The following is an 18637-nucleotide window of genomic DNA, read 5'->3' as shown; positions in this document are numbered from 1 at the left end:
CCGACCTCCGACGTCACTTCCAATTCTCGGCCATTAACATTCTTTTTTTTCTATTATAGCGGAGCTCCACCCAATAGGGGAAGCTCCGCTTGTTTACTTCCTCCCGGTGCCACATCTGGAACCTTTCGGGGGGCAGTGGATACCTGGTTTTGGTTCGGCCCCCCTCCTCCTACTCCCTTCTGCCGGGCCATTTACAAAGTGCATGCACATGCACAGTAGAGAGCCGGCTGTGAAACCACTGGCAGTTTTTCTAACAAGAAATGGCCACCCAAGAGCTGATTGAAAAATCGGCTCGGGTAAGGACACAGCTGGATTCGTGGACAGGTACAGTACGTGTACTAATATAAAAAAAATGGATAAAAAAAAATGTTAAAAAAAAAAAAAACAGTAAGACAAAAGTATAATTAGCTAGTATGCGCTGCATACTAGCTCATTATGAAAGGTCCCCGTATCACAGGCTGGTCCACGCTGAGGGAGATGACATTTTGCCCTCGGCGTGTCTTCCGGTTTCGAGGCTCCGACGCTGTGAGTGAGTGAGATGACGTCACTCCCACGCATGCGTGCGGGAGTCTTCTTCCCGGCAAAAACAGCGATGGTAAATTAGAACACTTGCAGAATTGAGCGATAGCGATTTGTGGGGAAATTCATTTAATTATAATTATTATATTATTATTTTTTATAATTATTTATAGTTATTATATTATAATTTATGATTTTGTGTTTCAAACTTTATCATACCCGTGATGTCTACTAGATTCTTGCTTGGACAGATTTAAGTGAGTTGTTTCTAATGCCGCGTACACGTGACCGTTTTTCGGGTTGCAAAAAATCACGTTTTTTTTTAATGTCATTAAAAACGATTGTATGTGGGCTCCAGAGCATTTTTCACGATGTGAAAAATGGGCATTAAAAATTTCAAACATTCTCTAATTTTTCACTACGTTTTTAACGTTTTAAAAAATGGTCGTGTGTGGGCTTTAACGACGTGAAATAAACGCGCGTGCTCAGAATCAAGTTATGAGACGGGAGCGCTCGTTCTGGTAAAACTAGCGTTCGGAATGGAGTAAGCACATTCATCACGCTGTAACAGACTGAAAAGTGCGAATCGTCTTTTACTAACATGGAATCAGCAAAAGCAGCCCAAAGGGTGGCGCCATCCGATCGTGTGTAGGCAAGGTTGTTTTAACGATCGGGTTGAAAAAAACTTTGTTTTTTCTAAACCATTTTTTACAACCCGAAAAACGGTCGTATGTAAGCAGCATTAGAATTACAGGCCTACAATATAAAACGCCAAATTTCCATGCAAAATAATTGTACTGCTTTCAGCATCAAAAATCTGACATAATCACACCGCCAGGGAGGTTACGGAATGGAAATATCATTATAAGACTCTTTCTTACTTGCCGCAGATTTTACAGGGAAACGCAGACGTGGTGTCGGTTTCTCCGCTGGTGGTGCTGTGTGCAGGGGAGCTCTTCACAGAACAGTATCCAGTCTGTGTGCCGGACTTCTGTCTGCTTGCGCCAGCAGATGAGAACACTTTGCTGTGAACACTCGTCCCGGCATGAATACGAGCGTGACCGTTCAATGCTTGCTTGGAGCAGAACGTCTGCAAACAACACAAATTATCAGATCTAAATGTTTTACTCTGAATAACAAAGTAATTCTTTGTCTATGCAAGTTAAAGGAACATTCCAGTTAAACTCCAAAATCTAGCAATATCATGGCATGCGTCTAAACGTTAAAAATATATACATTATACATGGTTACAGGTTTCTGCTTTTCATCTTTCCATCCCCTGTGCAAATCTCTCTTAGGCCTGGTTCACACTGGTACAATTTCAAATCGTATCTCAAATCGGCGGCATTTGCCGGCAATGGCACCGTCCTAATTGGTGCGATGCCGCATCTGCGGCGCTGCACCGATTTCAAAAAGTAGTTCTACTTTTTGAGATTTCGGGCTGCGATTTACATTGACATTGACAGTCTGTTTCTGAAAAGGGTCCTGTGCGATTTTAGGTCCTGTTCGGGTGCGAATTCAAGTAAAAATTCACATCTGAATCGCACCTGAAAAGGTGAACAAAACTGCACCGGACTCCTTTTAAAAACAGACTGCTAACCACAGCCAGACATGTCTGAACCTAGCCTTAGTTTAGTTTAGTTGAGATTGTGCATCATTTTGCCCTGGTTCACACTGGGTACGATTTGGAACGATTTGAGATGCGATTTGACATGTCAAATCGCATCTCAAATCGGCGGCATTTGCCGGCAATGGCACTGTCCTAATCAGTGCGATGCCGCATCTGCGATTTCAAAAAGTAGTTCCTGTACTACTTTTTGCGATTTCGGGCCGCGATTTACATTAAATTGCGGCCGAATTCGCAGCAGTGTGAACCTAGGCTTTAAAGAATGCCCCAACTGAATTTTTTTTGACAAACACTGGTTAAGACAATGCATTTAGGTAACCAATGGTCAACATAGCTTAGACATGTATGATACAATAGTGCCATCTAGAGGTTGAATTGGGAAATGTTTCACCAATAGAAGACCATGGTAAAGGAGTAGTGAGAAAGCATATTCACATGTGGGATTGTCTACCTAAACATTCCAAATAAAAGGAACAGCAGCTTAAGCTGACAGAAGGACTCTACAATGACATAACAATAAAGGTCTGTGCCAGAAGAAACTATAATGTTATCATCAGATTTCCCTCAATCGCTAGTAGAGTAGAGCTTGGAATCATGATTGCCTATGGCAGGGGTCCTCAAACTTTTTAAACAGGGGGCCAGTTCACTGTCCCTCAGATTCTTGGGGGGCCGGATCAATGCAGCCTCATAAATGCCCATCAGCGCAGCCTGACCAGTGCCCAGCAATGTAGTCTGCCCAATGCCCAGCAAGGCAGCCTGATCAGTGCCCATCTATACAGCCCGACCTGTTCCCAGTAATGCAGCCAGTCTCTCCAGGACCCAGTAATGCAGCCTGCCCTGTGCACAGTAATGCAGCCTGACCTGTGCCCAGTAATGCAGCCTGACCTGTGCCCAGTAATGCAGCCAGTCTCTCCAGGACCCAGTAATGCAGCCTGCCCTGTGCCCAGTAATGCAGCCTGCCCTGTGCCCAGTAATGCAGCCTGACCTGTGCCCAGTAATGCAGCCTGACCTGTGCCCAGTAATGCAGCCTGACCTGTGCCCAAAAGGCCAGGAGGGCCGGGCAAAAGACCCTGGTGGGCCGTATCTGGCCCGCGGGCCATAGTTTGAGGACCCCTGGCCTATGGAGATTGCGAAGCCACCATAACCTAAGCTAAGTAACTTTTTAGTGTATTCCTATTGTATGCCGACCACTATTCATGGTTATTCACTAGGAAGTAGGTAGCATGTGCTGTATGAATATCTGTAGATCTTGTATATTATTCCTATAATTGTAAATGGTTTGTATGTACAGCATTTGTTTAGTAAAAGCACATGAATATACTACAGGGGTTTTCAATGCTTCCTTGCTTCTAATGCAAAGAACCTTAAAAGACACAAAGCAAAACACCAACACAGAGGTTTCCCAGGCAGCTAGGAGACATTATACGTCCTGTGTATTCTAAGTCTAATTCTGTGTCTCCTGCTAGATGTACAGTACATAGTACTGATCCTGGAAGAGACTTCTGGGATGTGTCTGTATGAAATATCCAAACCACGGGAACTATCACCCTTTGATCCAAAGAAGAAAGCTCAATAAGTGCTGTGATGTACTTACAGCTCCACAGTTTCCCATTTCGCACACAAATGAAACAGCAGGAGGGCCAATGTTTTCAGCCACTAAATTGCCCACCTCTGCGGGGTGGAGGGGATCTGGCGATTTCTGAGCTGGCTCAGAGTTTTCTTCATGTTTTCTGTTTTCAAGTTCTTCATCATCAACATCATCCACGCTTGTCTAGGAAACAAAGTGAAATCTCAATTCCCTACTTAATTAGTGCCAATGAGGATAGTCTTAAAGCTGAAGTTTAGGTAAGGCAATCTTTACATAGTTACATTGGTCCAGCTTGTACCACTGAAAGTTGGAAATTACTGTAGTAGGCACCACTGCTACAGTGATTACTGTTAGCTTCCTGGTCTTCTGCCAAGGGCTGCCCTGCTGCTTATCGAACACATGAGTTTGCTCGCTCAGCATGGCCGCGATTCAGAGGACACTTTGCATTTTCTGATGGAATGCAACGTGTTTTTTGATTGGACGAGGTGCAGATTGTGACATCACCACCTCGTCTTTTAACCTTATCCAGTCAGAGAACACTTTTCTTTATTGAGAAAATGCAAAGCAGTGGTCTCCAAATGGTGGCCCTTTGCTTGCCTTTATCCGGCCCTTGTGACACTTTTCCTCCCACTGACCCCAAAAACGGAGGAACGTTTTCTCCAACTGACACCAACAATGGGGCATCATTCCTCCCACCTACACCAACAATGGGACTATATTTCTCCCATAGATACCAATGATGGGGCACTATTCCTCCCATTGAAAGGGCATTATTCCTTCCACTGACACCAACGATGCCCTGTTTATTCCCACTCACGCCAGGACAATGTTTACTTCTAATGGCCACAATCAGTCCCCCCTAAAGTTTGAAGGACGGTAAACTGGCCCTTTGTTAGAAAAGTTGGGAGATCCCCCTGATGCAAAGTGTTCCCTGAATGGGAGCGGCCTCTTGTGTTCACTATGCAGCAAGGCAATTGCAAGGTAATGGACCCAGAAGCCAGCATAGGTCTTTGTAGTAGCAATGCCCACAACAGTGATTTCCAGCTACCACTGGGATCCCACAGCTATGGACATACATTTTTACACTGGTCCAAGTTGGACCAATGTAGCTATGTAAGAATTGCCATACTTAAACGTCAGCTTTATTTAACCAAAAAAGTTCTAGATGCCACAATTTTGGGGTATTAAAAGGGCTATAATAGTAATGGCCCTGTTTAGAATTAGATTCAGGAAGACCCCAAATATATAAAGGGTAAGTATACTTTTAGAGAAAGCATACTTGCCCTGCCTGAATATCCTAACAAGTACCCCTCCCCACCCACATACTAACCTGAAGCTCCCAATATTTAATAAAAAGGTTGGATGTCTTTGGACCTACTCATATAACGTTTTAATAAGACTAATTTTACTTATGCTTAGTCATATTTAGCTGTCCGAAGACCTAAAATAAAACCGCATTTTTGCATGCACGTGATTGGATGATGAACGTCAGAAGAACTTTGCCTCATGTACTAAGCTCTAGAGCAGTGGTTCTCAACCTGGGGGTCGGGACCCCCTTGGGGGTCAAATGTTGATTTGCCAGGGGTCACCGAATCCTGAGCTGTCCCTGAAACCTGCACCACTCTCCCAGCCTTTTTGCGGCCACCCAGCAGGGCTATCCCTGGAGCCTGTGGCCGCCCAGCTGGGCTGTTTCTGGAGCCCTCAGCCGCCCACTCAGCCTCTTTGTAGGCACCCATTCAATTCATGGTAAGGCTGGGGGGCAAAGACTTGAGGTCAGCTGACTGGTGAGGAATGTGAAGTGGGAGGGGCTGATGGAGGCCCTATCCTGATTTCGGCATAGGTGTCACTGCTATGAGACATCACAAAGTCGGAGACACAGTGAGTAACGCTACCTGCGATTACTGTTGCCATTAAAAGGACTCGGGGAGCGCTAAATGTCCATGGGTTAGAGGCACAAATTACTCTTGCCTTGGGTGCTGACAACTCACGCTACAAACATAATTTTACTGTTGGGGGTCCCCACAACATGGGAAATTGTATCAAGGGGTCACAGCACTAGAAGGTTGAGAACCACTGCTCTAGAGCAATCTATTTGCCTTTTGTAAATCAACCCCATAACCTATACAATACTCAGCAAATCTGACAGTTTGTTTGATGCGGTGTACTTCGCTTTCACATGGTTGCCAGTAATATAAACAGTAAATGATTGGGACTTACAATGGAAAATGAAGGCATACAATTATTGGTTGAACTGGATGGACATGTGTCTTTTTTTCAACCAGACTAACTATGTAGCAATAGGATTTAGGCTGCAGAACTTACGGTGTCATCTTCATTAAGTTCAACCATGCGCGTTCTATGGCGACGACCCATGTGCAGTATTTTCTTCCATGTATAGTAATATTCCACACACTGTGACACCGTTTTTGTCTTTATCTAGAATGAAAAGACAGCATTAGTAGACCTAAAGGCAATGCATGGTCTTTTCAATTTAACTTTTTAGATATACAGGTGCATCTCATAAAATTAGAATATCATCAAAAAGTTAATTTATTTCAGTAATTCAATTCAAAAAGTGAAACTCATATATTTTATATAGATGCGTTACACAGAGAGTGATATATTTCAAGCATTTCTTTCTTTTAATGTTGATGACAATGGCTTACAGCTAATGAAAACCCACAATTCAGTATCTCAGTAAGTTTGAATATTACATAGGACCAATAAAAAAGGATTTTTAATACAGAAATGTTGGCTTACCCAAAAGTATGTCCAAGTCCTTCTGGAAAATGAAATCAGCATCTCCATAAAGCTGGTCAGCAGAGGGAAGCATGAAGTGCTCTAGAGAGGTGCGCTGAGGCCTCGTACACACGACCGAGAAACTCGACGGGCGAAACACATCGTTTTCCTCATCGAGTTCCTTGTTAGGCTTGTCGAGGAACTCGACAAGCTTGCTTTGCGTACACACTGTCAAGCCAAAATCTCCTCGTTCTCAAACGCGGTGGACGTACAACACATACAACGGCAGGGGAAGTTCGATTCCACTGGCTAAACTCTTGGGGCTGCTTTTGCTAATTTCATGTGTTTGCGTGTTAAATAAAAGTTTGGTAAGAGACGATTTGCACTTTTCAGTCTTTTTCAGCTTTAAAAATGTGATATCTCCATTATAAATGCTACCTTTACTCCCGTCTCATACTTTAATCTGAGCAAGCGTGGGTTTCTTAGCATACAGACGTTCGAGTTTCTCGTTGAAAACCAGCCCGACCAGAAACTCAACGAGCCAATTTGAGACTCCCGTAGAGGAAATAGAGAACTTGCTCTCTTTTTGGCTCGTCGAGTTTCTCGACAGATTCCTCAACGAAAATGTACACACGACTGGTTTCCTCGGCAAAAAAATATCTCCCAGCAAGGTTCTTGCTGTTTTTTGCCGAGAAACTCGGTCGTGTGTACGAGGCCTGACTTAGGATCTGATAAAACACAGTGGACTAACACCAGCAGATGACACGGCTCCCCAAATCATCACTGACTGCGGAAACTTTACACTGGACATCATGTAACTTGGATTCTGCGCCTCTCCACTCCTCCTCCAGACTCTGGGACCTTGAATTCGAAATCAAATGCAACATTTTCCCCAGTCAGTGATGATTTGGGGAGCCATGTCATCTGCTGGTGTTGGTCCACTGTGTTTTATCAAGTCCAAAGTCAGCGCACCCTTCTACCAGGAAATTCTAGAGCACTTCATGCTTCCCTCTGAGCTTTATGGAGATGCTGATTTCATTTTTCAGCAGGACTTGGCACCTGCCCACACTGCCAAAAGTACCAATACCTGGTTTAATGATCATGGTATGACTGTGCTTGATTGGCCAGCAAACTCGCCTGACCTAAACCCCATAGAGAATCTGTGAGGTATTATCAAGAGGAAGATGAGAGACACCAGACTAAGGATGAGCTCCGGCGTGTTCGCATTGAACACGTGAGGAGCCCGCCAGGAAGTCGGCACCCGCGCTGCGCTAATCACAGCCAGGCAGACATTTCCCGATCTCTGCAGCCGAGCATTGGGAAATGTCTGCCTGGCTGTGATTAGCGCAGCGTGGGTGCCGTCTTCCTGGCGGGCTCCGCACGTGTTCAATGCGAACACGCCGGAGCTCATCCTTACACCAGACCCAACTATGCAGACGAGCTAAAAGCCATTATCAAGGCAACCTTGGCTTCCATAACACCTCAGCAGTGCCACAGGCTGATCGCCTCCATGCCACGCTACATTGATGCAGTAATTTATGCAAAAGGAGCCCCGACTAAGTATTGGGTGCATACTATACTGTACATTGACATGCTTTTCAGTAAGCCAACATTTCTGTATTAAAAATAATTTTTTTATTGGTCTTATGTAATATTCTAATTTTCTCAGATACTAAATGTTGGGTTTTCATTAGCTGTAAGCCATAATCATCACAATTAAAAGAAAGAAATGCTTGAAATATATCACTCTGTGTGTAACGCATCTATATAAAATATAAGAGTTTTTCTTTTTGAATTGAATTACTGAAATAACTGAACTTTTTGATGATATTCAAATTTTATGAGATGCACCTTTATGTATAAGGAAGAACAGTTTAAGGCCTCTTGCGGACCGTATGTCCGCTTTTTCAACCTATTTTTCCTCCCGTCTGCGGATCGGATGAACACAGACATATGGTCCGTGTTCATCCAATCCCCCCATAGGGGAGAGCGGAGAAAAGACAGGGCGGTCCCTGCACAGCGCGCTCCCGTGATACAGCGGCGGGCATTGCCGCCGACTGTATCACTCGGCCCCGCCCCCCGGCGCGCCGCATCATCCGCTGTGATTGACAGCAGCGCCAGCCAATGGCTGCGCTGCTATCAATCCGTCCAGCCTAGCCAATCAACGACCAGGCTGGGAACCGAAGAGGATCACGTGGACGCGGGCGGGACTTTTGAGGGGTCAGGTTAGTAAGACAGGGGTTCAGGGGGGGGGGGGGGGGGCGGTACCGTCGGATGTTTTTTCACCTTAATGCATAGGATGCATTAAGGTAAAAATACATTTACCTTTACAACCCCTTTAAGTCACCCTTTATGCCATGCCCTATAGATGCATACTTTTCTGAATGCATTTCTATTTTCCAGTAAATTGTAATTTGTTTTATTTTTTATGCTACACTATGGGGTTGCACTTTTTTTCCTCTTGTTTGTCTTGGAAAACAATTACCCTCTCTGGTTTTTCAGCTACAGCTTTTAGTTTTAGGAAAGTGAGTGCCCTCTCTGGTCTTCTAGCTTCAGCTTCTAGTTTAAGGAAAGTGAGTGCCCTCTCTGGTCTTTTAGCTGCAGCTTCTAGTTTTATAAAAGTGGATGGCCTCTCTGGTCTTCTAGCTGCAGCTAGAGCCGAGCGATCTAACACTGCCAATTGCTGAGTTCTCAGGGCTCCCTGAGTAGAGAGCTAGTGACTGCCAGTCCCCAGCTCTTTGCTCTGCCCCCCGCTCACAGGAGCACTGGGCTGTGGAGGGGATGGGAGCGGCCAGCTCAGGCTCTGAGTGGCTCAGCCATGTGGGTGGATCTCGACTTCATTTTCACGATCTTGCCCGAGTCTGGACCGGCTCTGTGACATCAGTCAACAGCGGACTTCAGCCCGCTGTCTGCTGAAAACAGGTTACTGGAGTGCAGGAGAAATACAGCCAAACCAGCTTTGGCTGTACTTTCTCTTTAATAAAATTGTGTCATTTTGTATGAAGTATTAACCTACTGTGTATAAAAATGTTAACTCATCCTGTTCTGTTACGTCAGTATCACCTGAGCGCCCAGTAACACAAGCTCACCTTATCTCTGGATTCTCGTAGGATGAGCTGTGATGGCCATCTGTGAACCAATTATCGCTTTATCCTGAAGATCACTGCCAAAAGGGAATCGCCATGACACGGTCACCGGCCTGCACTTGTCACACTCTGAGCCTGGCGCAGCTGCCCATGTACTGTATATGGCCCTGTGTAATATCTACTCTACTTTTCTTACCCAGAAATTCTTTATCTAAGCATATTGAATATCATCTTACCATCTTTTGAACATAGAAGAAGTCTTTATTGCAGGTAATTAAAGCTTTATTAAAGCTCTTCTTCTCGTTGTTGTTCCAATAGTCTGATCCTGCAAAATATACATGATATTACATAAAATGATTTGTAAACCAGATATACACCTCTTTTACTAATATTGCAGGTTACACACTAACTAAACATTGCTTGATCATGTTATCATTAAAAATATCAATAAACACTCTATAGGGATTTTTTCTATCCCAATAACCCCTATGCAGCTCTTGCAGGGCCAGGGCTGCATGTGGGGCACAGACGTAGTGACGTCACAGGGGCCGATGACATCACATCAGCTTCATTACTACAACCTTCTAGGATGCCCTGCATATGGAAATCACAAACAGGACTGCTTGACACAGTGGGGGAGATTCAGAAAGAGATACGACGGCGTATCTCCTGATACGCCGTCGTATCTCTGAGATCCGACGGTCGGATCTAAGCGACTGATTCATAAGAATTAGTTACGCATAGATCTCCCTTAGATCCGACAGGTGTAAGTGACTTACACCGTCGGATCTTAGGCTGCAATCTCCCGCCAGCCGCTATGTGGCGCTTCGGATTTTTACGTGACGAATATGCAAATTCCGATTTCCGCCGATTCAGAAACGAATGCCCGCCAGTCGTTTTTTTTTTTTACGTTGTTTGCGTTCGGCTTTTTCCGGCGTATACTTACCCTGCTATATGCGGCGTATCCAATGTTAAGTATGGCCGTCGTTCCCGCGCCGAGTTTTGAATTTTTACGTTGTTTGCGTAAGTCGGTCGCGAATACGGATGGACGTAATTTACGTTCACGCCGAAACCAATGACGTCCTAGCGACGTCATTGGGAGCAATGCACGCCGGGAAAATTCACGGACGGCGCATGCGCATTTAAATCAGCGCTGGGACGCGCCTGATTTAAATACTACACTCCCCCTAGCCGCGGAATTTGAATTCCGCCGGCGAAGTTACGATCCGCCGGCGCAAGTTTCGAGGTAAGTGCTTTCTGAATACAGCACTTGCCTCTCAAATTTGCGCTGGCGGATCGTAAATCAGATAGATCACGCGGATCTAAAGATCCGCTAATCTATCTGAATCTAGCCCAGTGTTGATAGTAAGGTTCTGAAAAGGAGGCGCTATGAATCAGGCACCTCTGACCAGGCCCAGAAGGCATGGCTGTCTGTGACGTGGAGCAGTGACTGAATGCTGAAAAGCATGGCAGGTTGCAAAGGAGAGAGAATGACAGAGTGACAATGTCACCGTGGCAATAGAAGCCTGTGGATAGCACTGTCACCTTATTCTAGGAAATGCCTGGAGGAAGCCACAAAGCAGCCGCACATGCTCCGAAACGCGTTACCGCCCTCTTCTCCCCACGGACACCATCAGCCTCGTGTGTCCCGCAGTGAACCCAGAATACAGGCTTCCCTGCTGCCTCCTCTCTCCAACACGTATGAGAACGCTTTACAGCTGCTGGACGGCTCTCTACCACCAGGCTGAGGATGGACACATGCCACAGATGAGCACTCCTGATTTTATAATATCTTTTAACACTCAACGATCTTGCAAGTGCTTTTAACCCTTTGTTCACTTTATTAAATTTTCCATACTGCACTTATATCGCGTACCTATGATCGGATATTCCGATAAAAAAAAGTCAGATGGACTTATTTCATCGAAAATTCCGATCGTGTGAAGGCCCCATCGGACTTTTTTCCATCGGAGTAAAAAAAATAGAACATGTTTTAACCACCTGAGGACCGCCTAACGCCGATATATGTTGGCAGAATGGCACGGCTGGGCACAAGCACGTACAGGTACGTTGCCCTTTAAGTGCCCAGCCGTGGGTCGCGCGAGCGCCGCCTCCGGCTCGCGACCCGGTCTGAAGCTCCGCGCCCGCGGGACCCGATCGCCGCCGGTGTCCCGCGATCGGGTCACAGGAGCTGAAGAACAGGGAGAGGTGAGTGTAAACAAACCTTCCCCGTTCTTCTCTGTGGCTTGTCACTGATCGTCTGTTCCCTGTCATAGGGAACGACGATCAGTGACGTCACACGTTTAGCCACGCCCCTCCACAGTAAGAATCACAAACTAGGACAGACTTAACTCCTTTAGCGTCCCCTAGTGGTTAACCCCTTCACTGCCATTGTCATTTTCACAGTTATCATTGCATTTTGTTAGCACTTTTCGCTGTGAAAATGACAATGGTCCCAAAAAATGTGTCAAAAGTGTCCGATGTGTCCGCCATAATGTCGCAGTCATTGAAAAAAAAAAACGCTAATCGCCGATATTAGTATTAAAAAAAAATATTAATAAAAATGCCATAAAACTATCCCCTATTTTGTAAACACTTAAATTTTGCGCAAAACCAATCGATCAACGGTTATTGTGATTTTTTTTTTCACCAAAAATATGTAGAAGAATATGTATTGTCCTAAACTGAGAAAAAAAATATATTTTTTTATATCTTTTTTGGGGATATTTATTATAGCAAAAAGTAAAAAATATATATAGATTTTTTTAAATTGTTGCTCTATTTTTGTTTATAGCGCAAAAAAAAATAAAACGCAGAGGTGATAAAATACCACCAAAACAAAGCTCTATTTTGTGGGGAAAAAAAGACGACAATTTTGTTTGGGAGCCACGTTGCACGACCGCGCAATTTTCAGCTAAAGCGACGCAGTTCCGAATCACAAAAAGGGGCCTGGGTCCTTTAGCAACAAAATGGTCCGGGTCTTAAGTGGTTAAAATCCTTCCGATGGAAAAAAATACAATGGGAAATTCTGATCGTCTGTGTGGAATTCCGTCGGAGAAAAATCCACGCATGCTCAGAGTCAAGTCGACGCATGCTCGGAAGCATTGAACTTAATTTTTCTCGGCTCGTCGTAGTGTTTTACGTCCACTGCGTTTTGGACGGTCGGAATTTAGTCTGACAGTGTGTATGCAAGACAGTTTTAACGGAATTCCGATGAAAAATCCATCAGATTTTAGACCATCGGATACTTACCGTATATATACTCGAGTATAAGGCCGAGTTTTTCAGCACATTCTTTTGTGCTGAAACTGCCCCCTTCGGCTTATACTCGAGTCACCTTTTTGTGCTTGATCTCCCGGACTTTGGGGACCCGGTACTGGTACAGTGTGCAAAGTTTGTTGTCCGGGGGACCTACGGCTGGGGAGCAAACGATTTTTCAAAGCCGGGCACCCCCTTCCATAGACTCCCATGTTAAACGGTAATTTCTCTGGTGACTTTGGGGACCTGATACTGGCCGGTTTGTAGGTCCCCTGGACCCGGAACTTGGCACACACGTAGCCCCATTTCTTCTCTACAAGTGTGCAAAGTTTGTTGTCTGGGGGTCCCACGGCTAAGGAGCAACGATTTTTTCAAAATCCGGATACCCCTTCCTTAGACTCCCATGTTAAAGTCAGTCTAGTCATGGACACAGTGAGGCATGGGCACAGTGAGGCATGGGCACAGTGAGGCATGGACACAGTGAGGCATGGACACAGTGAGGCATGGACACAGTGAGGCATGGACACAGTGAGGCATGGGCACAGTGAGGCATGGGCACAGTGAGGCATGGACACAGTGAGGCATGAACACAGTGAGGCATGGACACAGTGAGGCATGGGCAACAGTGAGGCATGGGCACAGTGAGGCATGGACACAGTGAGGCATGGACACAGTGAGGCATGGGCACAGTGAGGTATGGACACAGTGAGGCATGGACGCAGTGAGGCATGCACATGGACACATTGAGGCACAGTGAGGCATGCAGATGGACACCATAGGCTTATACTCGAGTCAATACGTTTTCCTTTTTTTGTGGTAATATTAGGTGCCTCTGCTTATATTCGGGTCGGGCTTATACTCGAGTATATACGGTACTTATGAGACCTTTATACAGGTATACAGAACCGCACAGGTCAGTCCTTGTTCTGAACAACCTTATAGTCTATAATACCCTTTTGTTTCAGATAAATACAGTATGTATCTTGGTTAAAATGAATCCCTAAGGTTACATGTTCTTGTCTGGATGTTCTTTTATCCACTTTCAAGTTCTTGCCAAATGATCACACTAATGCGTATCCTCATCTAGATAGTGTCGCATTACCTCCAGCATGCAATGGAATCTACCTTCACCCGCTGACCATGAGAGGTGAAGGTGTTTTCTATAATGTAAAGAAAATAAGTAACTTTGTCTCATGAATGATGAGAAAAACTTTTGGGCCCCTGTGCTCAAAAGTGCTACCGTTGTTCATAGAAACCATTCCTCCTTCAAGTGCTTGTAAAGTCAGAATTTATGTATTAAGATAAACAAACCTTCTGTGTGCAGTAGCCCCCTTAATACTTACCTGAGGCCCCATCTCAATCCAGCGATGTTGTAGGAGTGTCTTGGCTGCCCGGACTTTCTCTCCTCATTGGCTGAGATGGCAGTATGACCAATGCTAGTGAGCCAATGAGGAGAGAGGGAGGGGCAGGGCCAAACCGCAGCTCCATAGTCTGAATGGACATAAAGATGCAGCGCGCTCGGCATGGGTTGCCCCCATAGCAAGCTGCTTGGGGGGAAGGGGCCAGGAGCGCTGAAGGGGGACCGAGAAGAGTAGGATCTGGCCTGCTCTGTGAAAAACCACTACACAGAGCAGGTAGGTGTATTTTTTTGTTCAATATTTTTATTTTATAGGTAGATAGACAAACATTGCATAAGAGACAATGACAATGTAGAACAATGAGCCGGTGTCTATGTACATGTTAACCAGATGATGACATTACAACATAAATAGAGAAAGTCACATACGCAGCAGCAGAGCAGGCAAAACAGTCCCTGGGCCCCCATTCTTAGGTAAGGACCACCAGTATAATATATATACTTCCCTTAGTATATTCATTAAATAATAATAAATATATAGTATATTTATTAAATAAACTACAAATTATCACGAAAAAATGTATGAATATCCTAAAATGTACCATAAGGGGTTTAATACTGTGCTAGTGGAAGGGACTCATGGAGTGCTAAAAGTCCAAGGGTCAGGGGGCGCAACTTAGGCCTCGTACACACAATAGGTTTAACCAGAGGACAACGGTCTGAAGGACCGTTTTCATCGGTAAAACCGATCGTGTGTGGGCCCCATAGGTTATTTAAACCATAGGTTAAAAAAAAAGCCAACTTGCTTTAAAATTAACCTATGGATTGGTAACCGATAGGTCAAAACCGATTTGTTAGTAGGCACGACCATCGGTTAAAAATCCACGCATGCTCAGAATCAAGTCGACGCATGCTTGGAAGCATTGAACTTCATTTTTTTTCCAGCACCGTCGTTGTGTTTTACGTCACCGCGTTCTGACACAATCGTTTTTTTTAAACCTATGGTGTGTAGGCGTGAAGGACCATCAGTCAGCTTCATCGGTTAACCTATGACAACGGTCCTTCAGACCGTTGTCCTCTGGTTAACCTATCGTGTGTACGAGGCCTCACTTGCCTTGCCCTGGGCACTGACAACCCACGTTATGCCACTGGGTTTTAGAGATGAACATGGAGTCAGGTGGTATGGATGGAGAAGGCAGTCAGTGCAGGAGGTTTTAGATATGAACAGCATCGGAAGAGATTAATGAGAGGTGGATGAGTCAAGTGAGTGATCTCAAGCTGGCCATACACCAGTAGAATTTCCTTCAAAAAATGTAATTTGGGAATGTTCGTCTCATTTTTCTAATAGTTATAAGGATGAAATCAATGACTGAACCCAACCACACTGACAAGGAAAAACTGAAAGGATGGTAAATTTGTGTAATGCACATAGGCATCCTGAAAAATTAACGTTGAATTCAAAACTTTGCCATGGCAATGGAACAAACTTTTTCAGGGTTTTCATTCGAAAATTTGTCGAGTCCATAATAATACCATCGAATGCTCGGACGTTAGTGGCGCTAAAATCTATGTTTTTTTTCAACCACATGAAAAAGATGGAAATTTTTTCTCGCATTTAATGAATTTCTAACAGTGAATGTGGTTTACATTTTGGTAAAGTCCATTTATTCCAAAACTGAATGTTAAAAGCAAACTTTTTTCAGTACTTTTAAATGATATTCCTTCAAATCATCAAATGTACTAATAAGAATTTTTCAACATTCGCTTGAAAAATCTACTAGTGTATAGCCAGCTTAAGGTCGGTCTGTTGTTAGACCACAAAAAGAATGTTAAGTTGAAATATGATGAATATGTTGCATCATTTCGTTTCATCATGCATCAGGAAAGGACAGACCCAGAATAACTTTTAGGAAGGCGATGACAGGCAGTGGATTGTGAGTAAATCTGAACTCTAACTCCTTATTGAATACCAAGGGGCAGATCACATACAATTAGATAGGCGCAGCGTATGGAGATACGCTACGCCGCTGTAACTTACTTATGGCAGCTTTGAACTCCGGAAAGAATTTGCGCCGTAAGTTACGGCGGCGTAGTGTATCTCTTGCAGCGTAAGGGCGCCTAATTCAAATCGGCGAGTAGGGGGGCGTGTTTCATTTAAATGAAGTGCGTCCCCGTGCCGAACGAACTGCGCATGCGCCGTCCCTAAATTTCCACCGTGGCATTGCGCTAAATGACGTCGCAAGGACGTCATTGTTTTGACCTGGACGTAAATTACGTCCATCCCGATTCACGAACGACTTACGAAAAAAAAAAAAAAATTCAAATTTCGACGCTGGGGGAACGACGGCTATACTTAACATGGCAAGTCTAACTATACGCCGCAAAAATAGCCAGCTTTAACTATACGCCGGAAAAAAGCCGACTAGAGACGACGTAAGAGAATGCGACGGCCGCGCGTACGTTCGTGGATCGTCGAAATAAGCTAATTTGCATACTCGACCGGGCGGAAAACGACGAGAAATCCACCAGCGGACGCCGAAGTATTGCATCTAAGATCCGATGGCGTACGAAGCCATACGCCTGTCGGATCTAACCCAGATGCCGTTATATCTTGGTTTGAGGATCAAACCAAAGATACGACGCGGGAAATTTCAAAGTACGCCGCCGTATCAGTAGATACGCCGGCGTACTCTCTCTATGGATCTGCCCCCAAGTGAAAGATTAGCTGCACATCCGTCCAACAGGTTTATTGAAAGACTGCTACTAAGACTAAAACAACTGACCAAGGGGTGACACGTTTCACACATACATTGTGCTTCTTCAAACCTTCTTATGATTTTGAAGAAGCACAATGTATGTGTGAAATGTCGTCACCCCTGGTGGCAGTCTTTCAAACACCTATTGGACGAATGTTGTTTGTGTAGCTAATTTTTTCTCACTTGTAGCTAGATTCAGAAAGATTTAGGCCGGCGTATCAGTAGATACGCCAGCCTAAGTCTGAATCTGCGCCGACGGTAAATTTACGCGTATTCTGGTAACCAGATACGCTTAATTAGGCTCAGATACGAGCGGCGTAAGTGTCTTACACCGTCGTATCCTAAAGTGTAATTTTTTAGGCTAACCGCTAGGTGGCGCTTCCATTGCGGTCAGCGTAGAATATGTAAATCACTAGATACGCCTATTCACGAACGTACGCCCGGCCGACGCAGTACAGATACGCCATTTACGTAACGCATTATCAGATCTAAAGTTTATTCCATCAAATAGCTGGATAGTATGTTAAGTATGGCCGTCGTTCCCGCATCGAAAATTTTACATGGTTTGCGTAAGTCGTGAATAGGGATTTACGTCATTTACGTCCACGTCATTTACGTCCACGTCGAAAACCAATAGGACCGTGCGGCTTACTTAGCCGCAATGCACACTGGGATATGTACACGGACGGCGCATGCGCGTTCCAAAAAAACGTCAATCACGTCAGGTCAACCCAAATTAACATAAAACACACCCCTCTCAACCTATTTTGAATTAGGCGCGCTTGCGCCCGCCGCATTTACGATACGCCGCCGTAACTTAGCAGGCAAGTACTTTGTGAATCATGTACTGTACTTGCCTCGCTAACTTACGGCGGCGTAGTGTAAACACGATACACTACGCCACCGCAAGGATAAGCCTGCCTACCTGAATCTAGCTATTGGTCTACATGTGAGCCGGAGCTAGCACCCAGCCCTTCCTTTTTGGTGGATCATATTACTCACCTGGAGCAGCGATCTGTATCATTTCACCTTATTGAATAGATATTTGGTCAGACAGACTTTGCTTTAATAACCTTTCCACTTAGCAATACGTTAAAATATGACTGTTCAACCCAACAAGCAGCCGAGTGACCACAGCTGACCATGCTGACCAGAGCTGACCATGCTGAACATGCTGCCCAATGCACTCTGTAATTTAAAAGGCCCGGTCAGACACACTGCCATCTCTTCCTCTGCACAACAAGTCATTATGGGGATACTTGGGGTTACTCCTCTTCGCCATCATTCTCAGCACTGCCTACACTGCCAGTTTTTTACCCTGGATATCAAAGTTTTATTTAATCTCATGCTTTCCAGGGTAGAGAAGATATCTGGGGTCTTATTGGCCCCAGATGTCTCCATAAAGAGGACATGTCATGCCTTGTAATTCTTAAAATAGGAATAAAAGTGTTAAAAAAAATTAAGAGACGGTTGTTAAAATTAAAATAAATTGATAAAATAATAATAATATATATCTTTTTTTTTAATGTGGCCCCTGTCCCCTTGTTCTCGCGCACAGACGCATACAACACACATCGCTCCCACATATGTAACAACGTTCAAAATACACATGTGAGGTATTGCCGTGAACATTAGAGCGTGAGCAATAATTCTAGCACTAGGACATCCTTTGTAACTGTAAACTGTAAAAATAAAAATAAAAACTGT

At 44.6% G+C, this 18637-nt stretch overlaps 1 protein-coding gene across 2 annotated transcripts in view; it reads right to left on the bottom strand.

The window, feature by feature from the left end:
* The window catches only part of TRERF1 (transcriptional regulating factor 1), a 179704-nt gene that overhangs the window by 2034 nt on the left and 159033 nt on the right, over nucleotides 1-18637 (bottom strand). For both annotated transcript variants that reach the window (XM_040351507.1, XM_040351508.1), the window contains 4 exons: nucleotides 9796-9884; nucleotides 6057-6170; nucleotides 3741-3917; nucleotides 1401-1609 (listed from right to left, as the gene is read on the bottom strand). In XM_040351507.1, the coding sequence (XP_040207441.1) occupies nucleotides 1401-1609; nucleotides 3741-3917; nucleotides 6057-6170; nucleotides 9796-9884 (589 nt within the window). The remainder of the gene's footprint in view (nucleotides 1-1400; nucleotides 1610-3740; nucleotides 3918-6056; nucleotides 6171-9795; nucleotides 9885-18637) is intronic.

The sequence above is a fragment of the Rana temporaria genome, chromosome 4 (genome assembly GCF_905171775.1).
Source record: "Rana temporaria chromosome 4, aRanTem1.1, whole genome shotgun sequence".
Classification (NCBI taxonomy): domain Eukaryota; kingdom Metazoa; phylum Chordata; class Amphibia; order Anura; family Ranidae; genus Rana; species Rana temporaria.
This window is presented reverse-complemented; position numbering and strand designations above follow the sequence as displayed.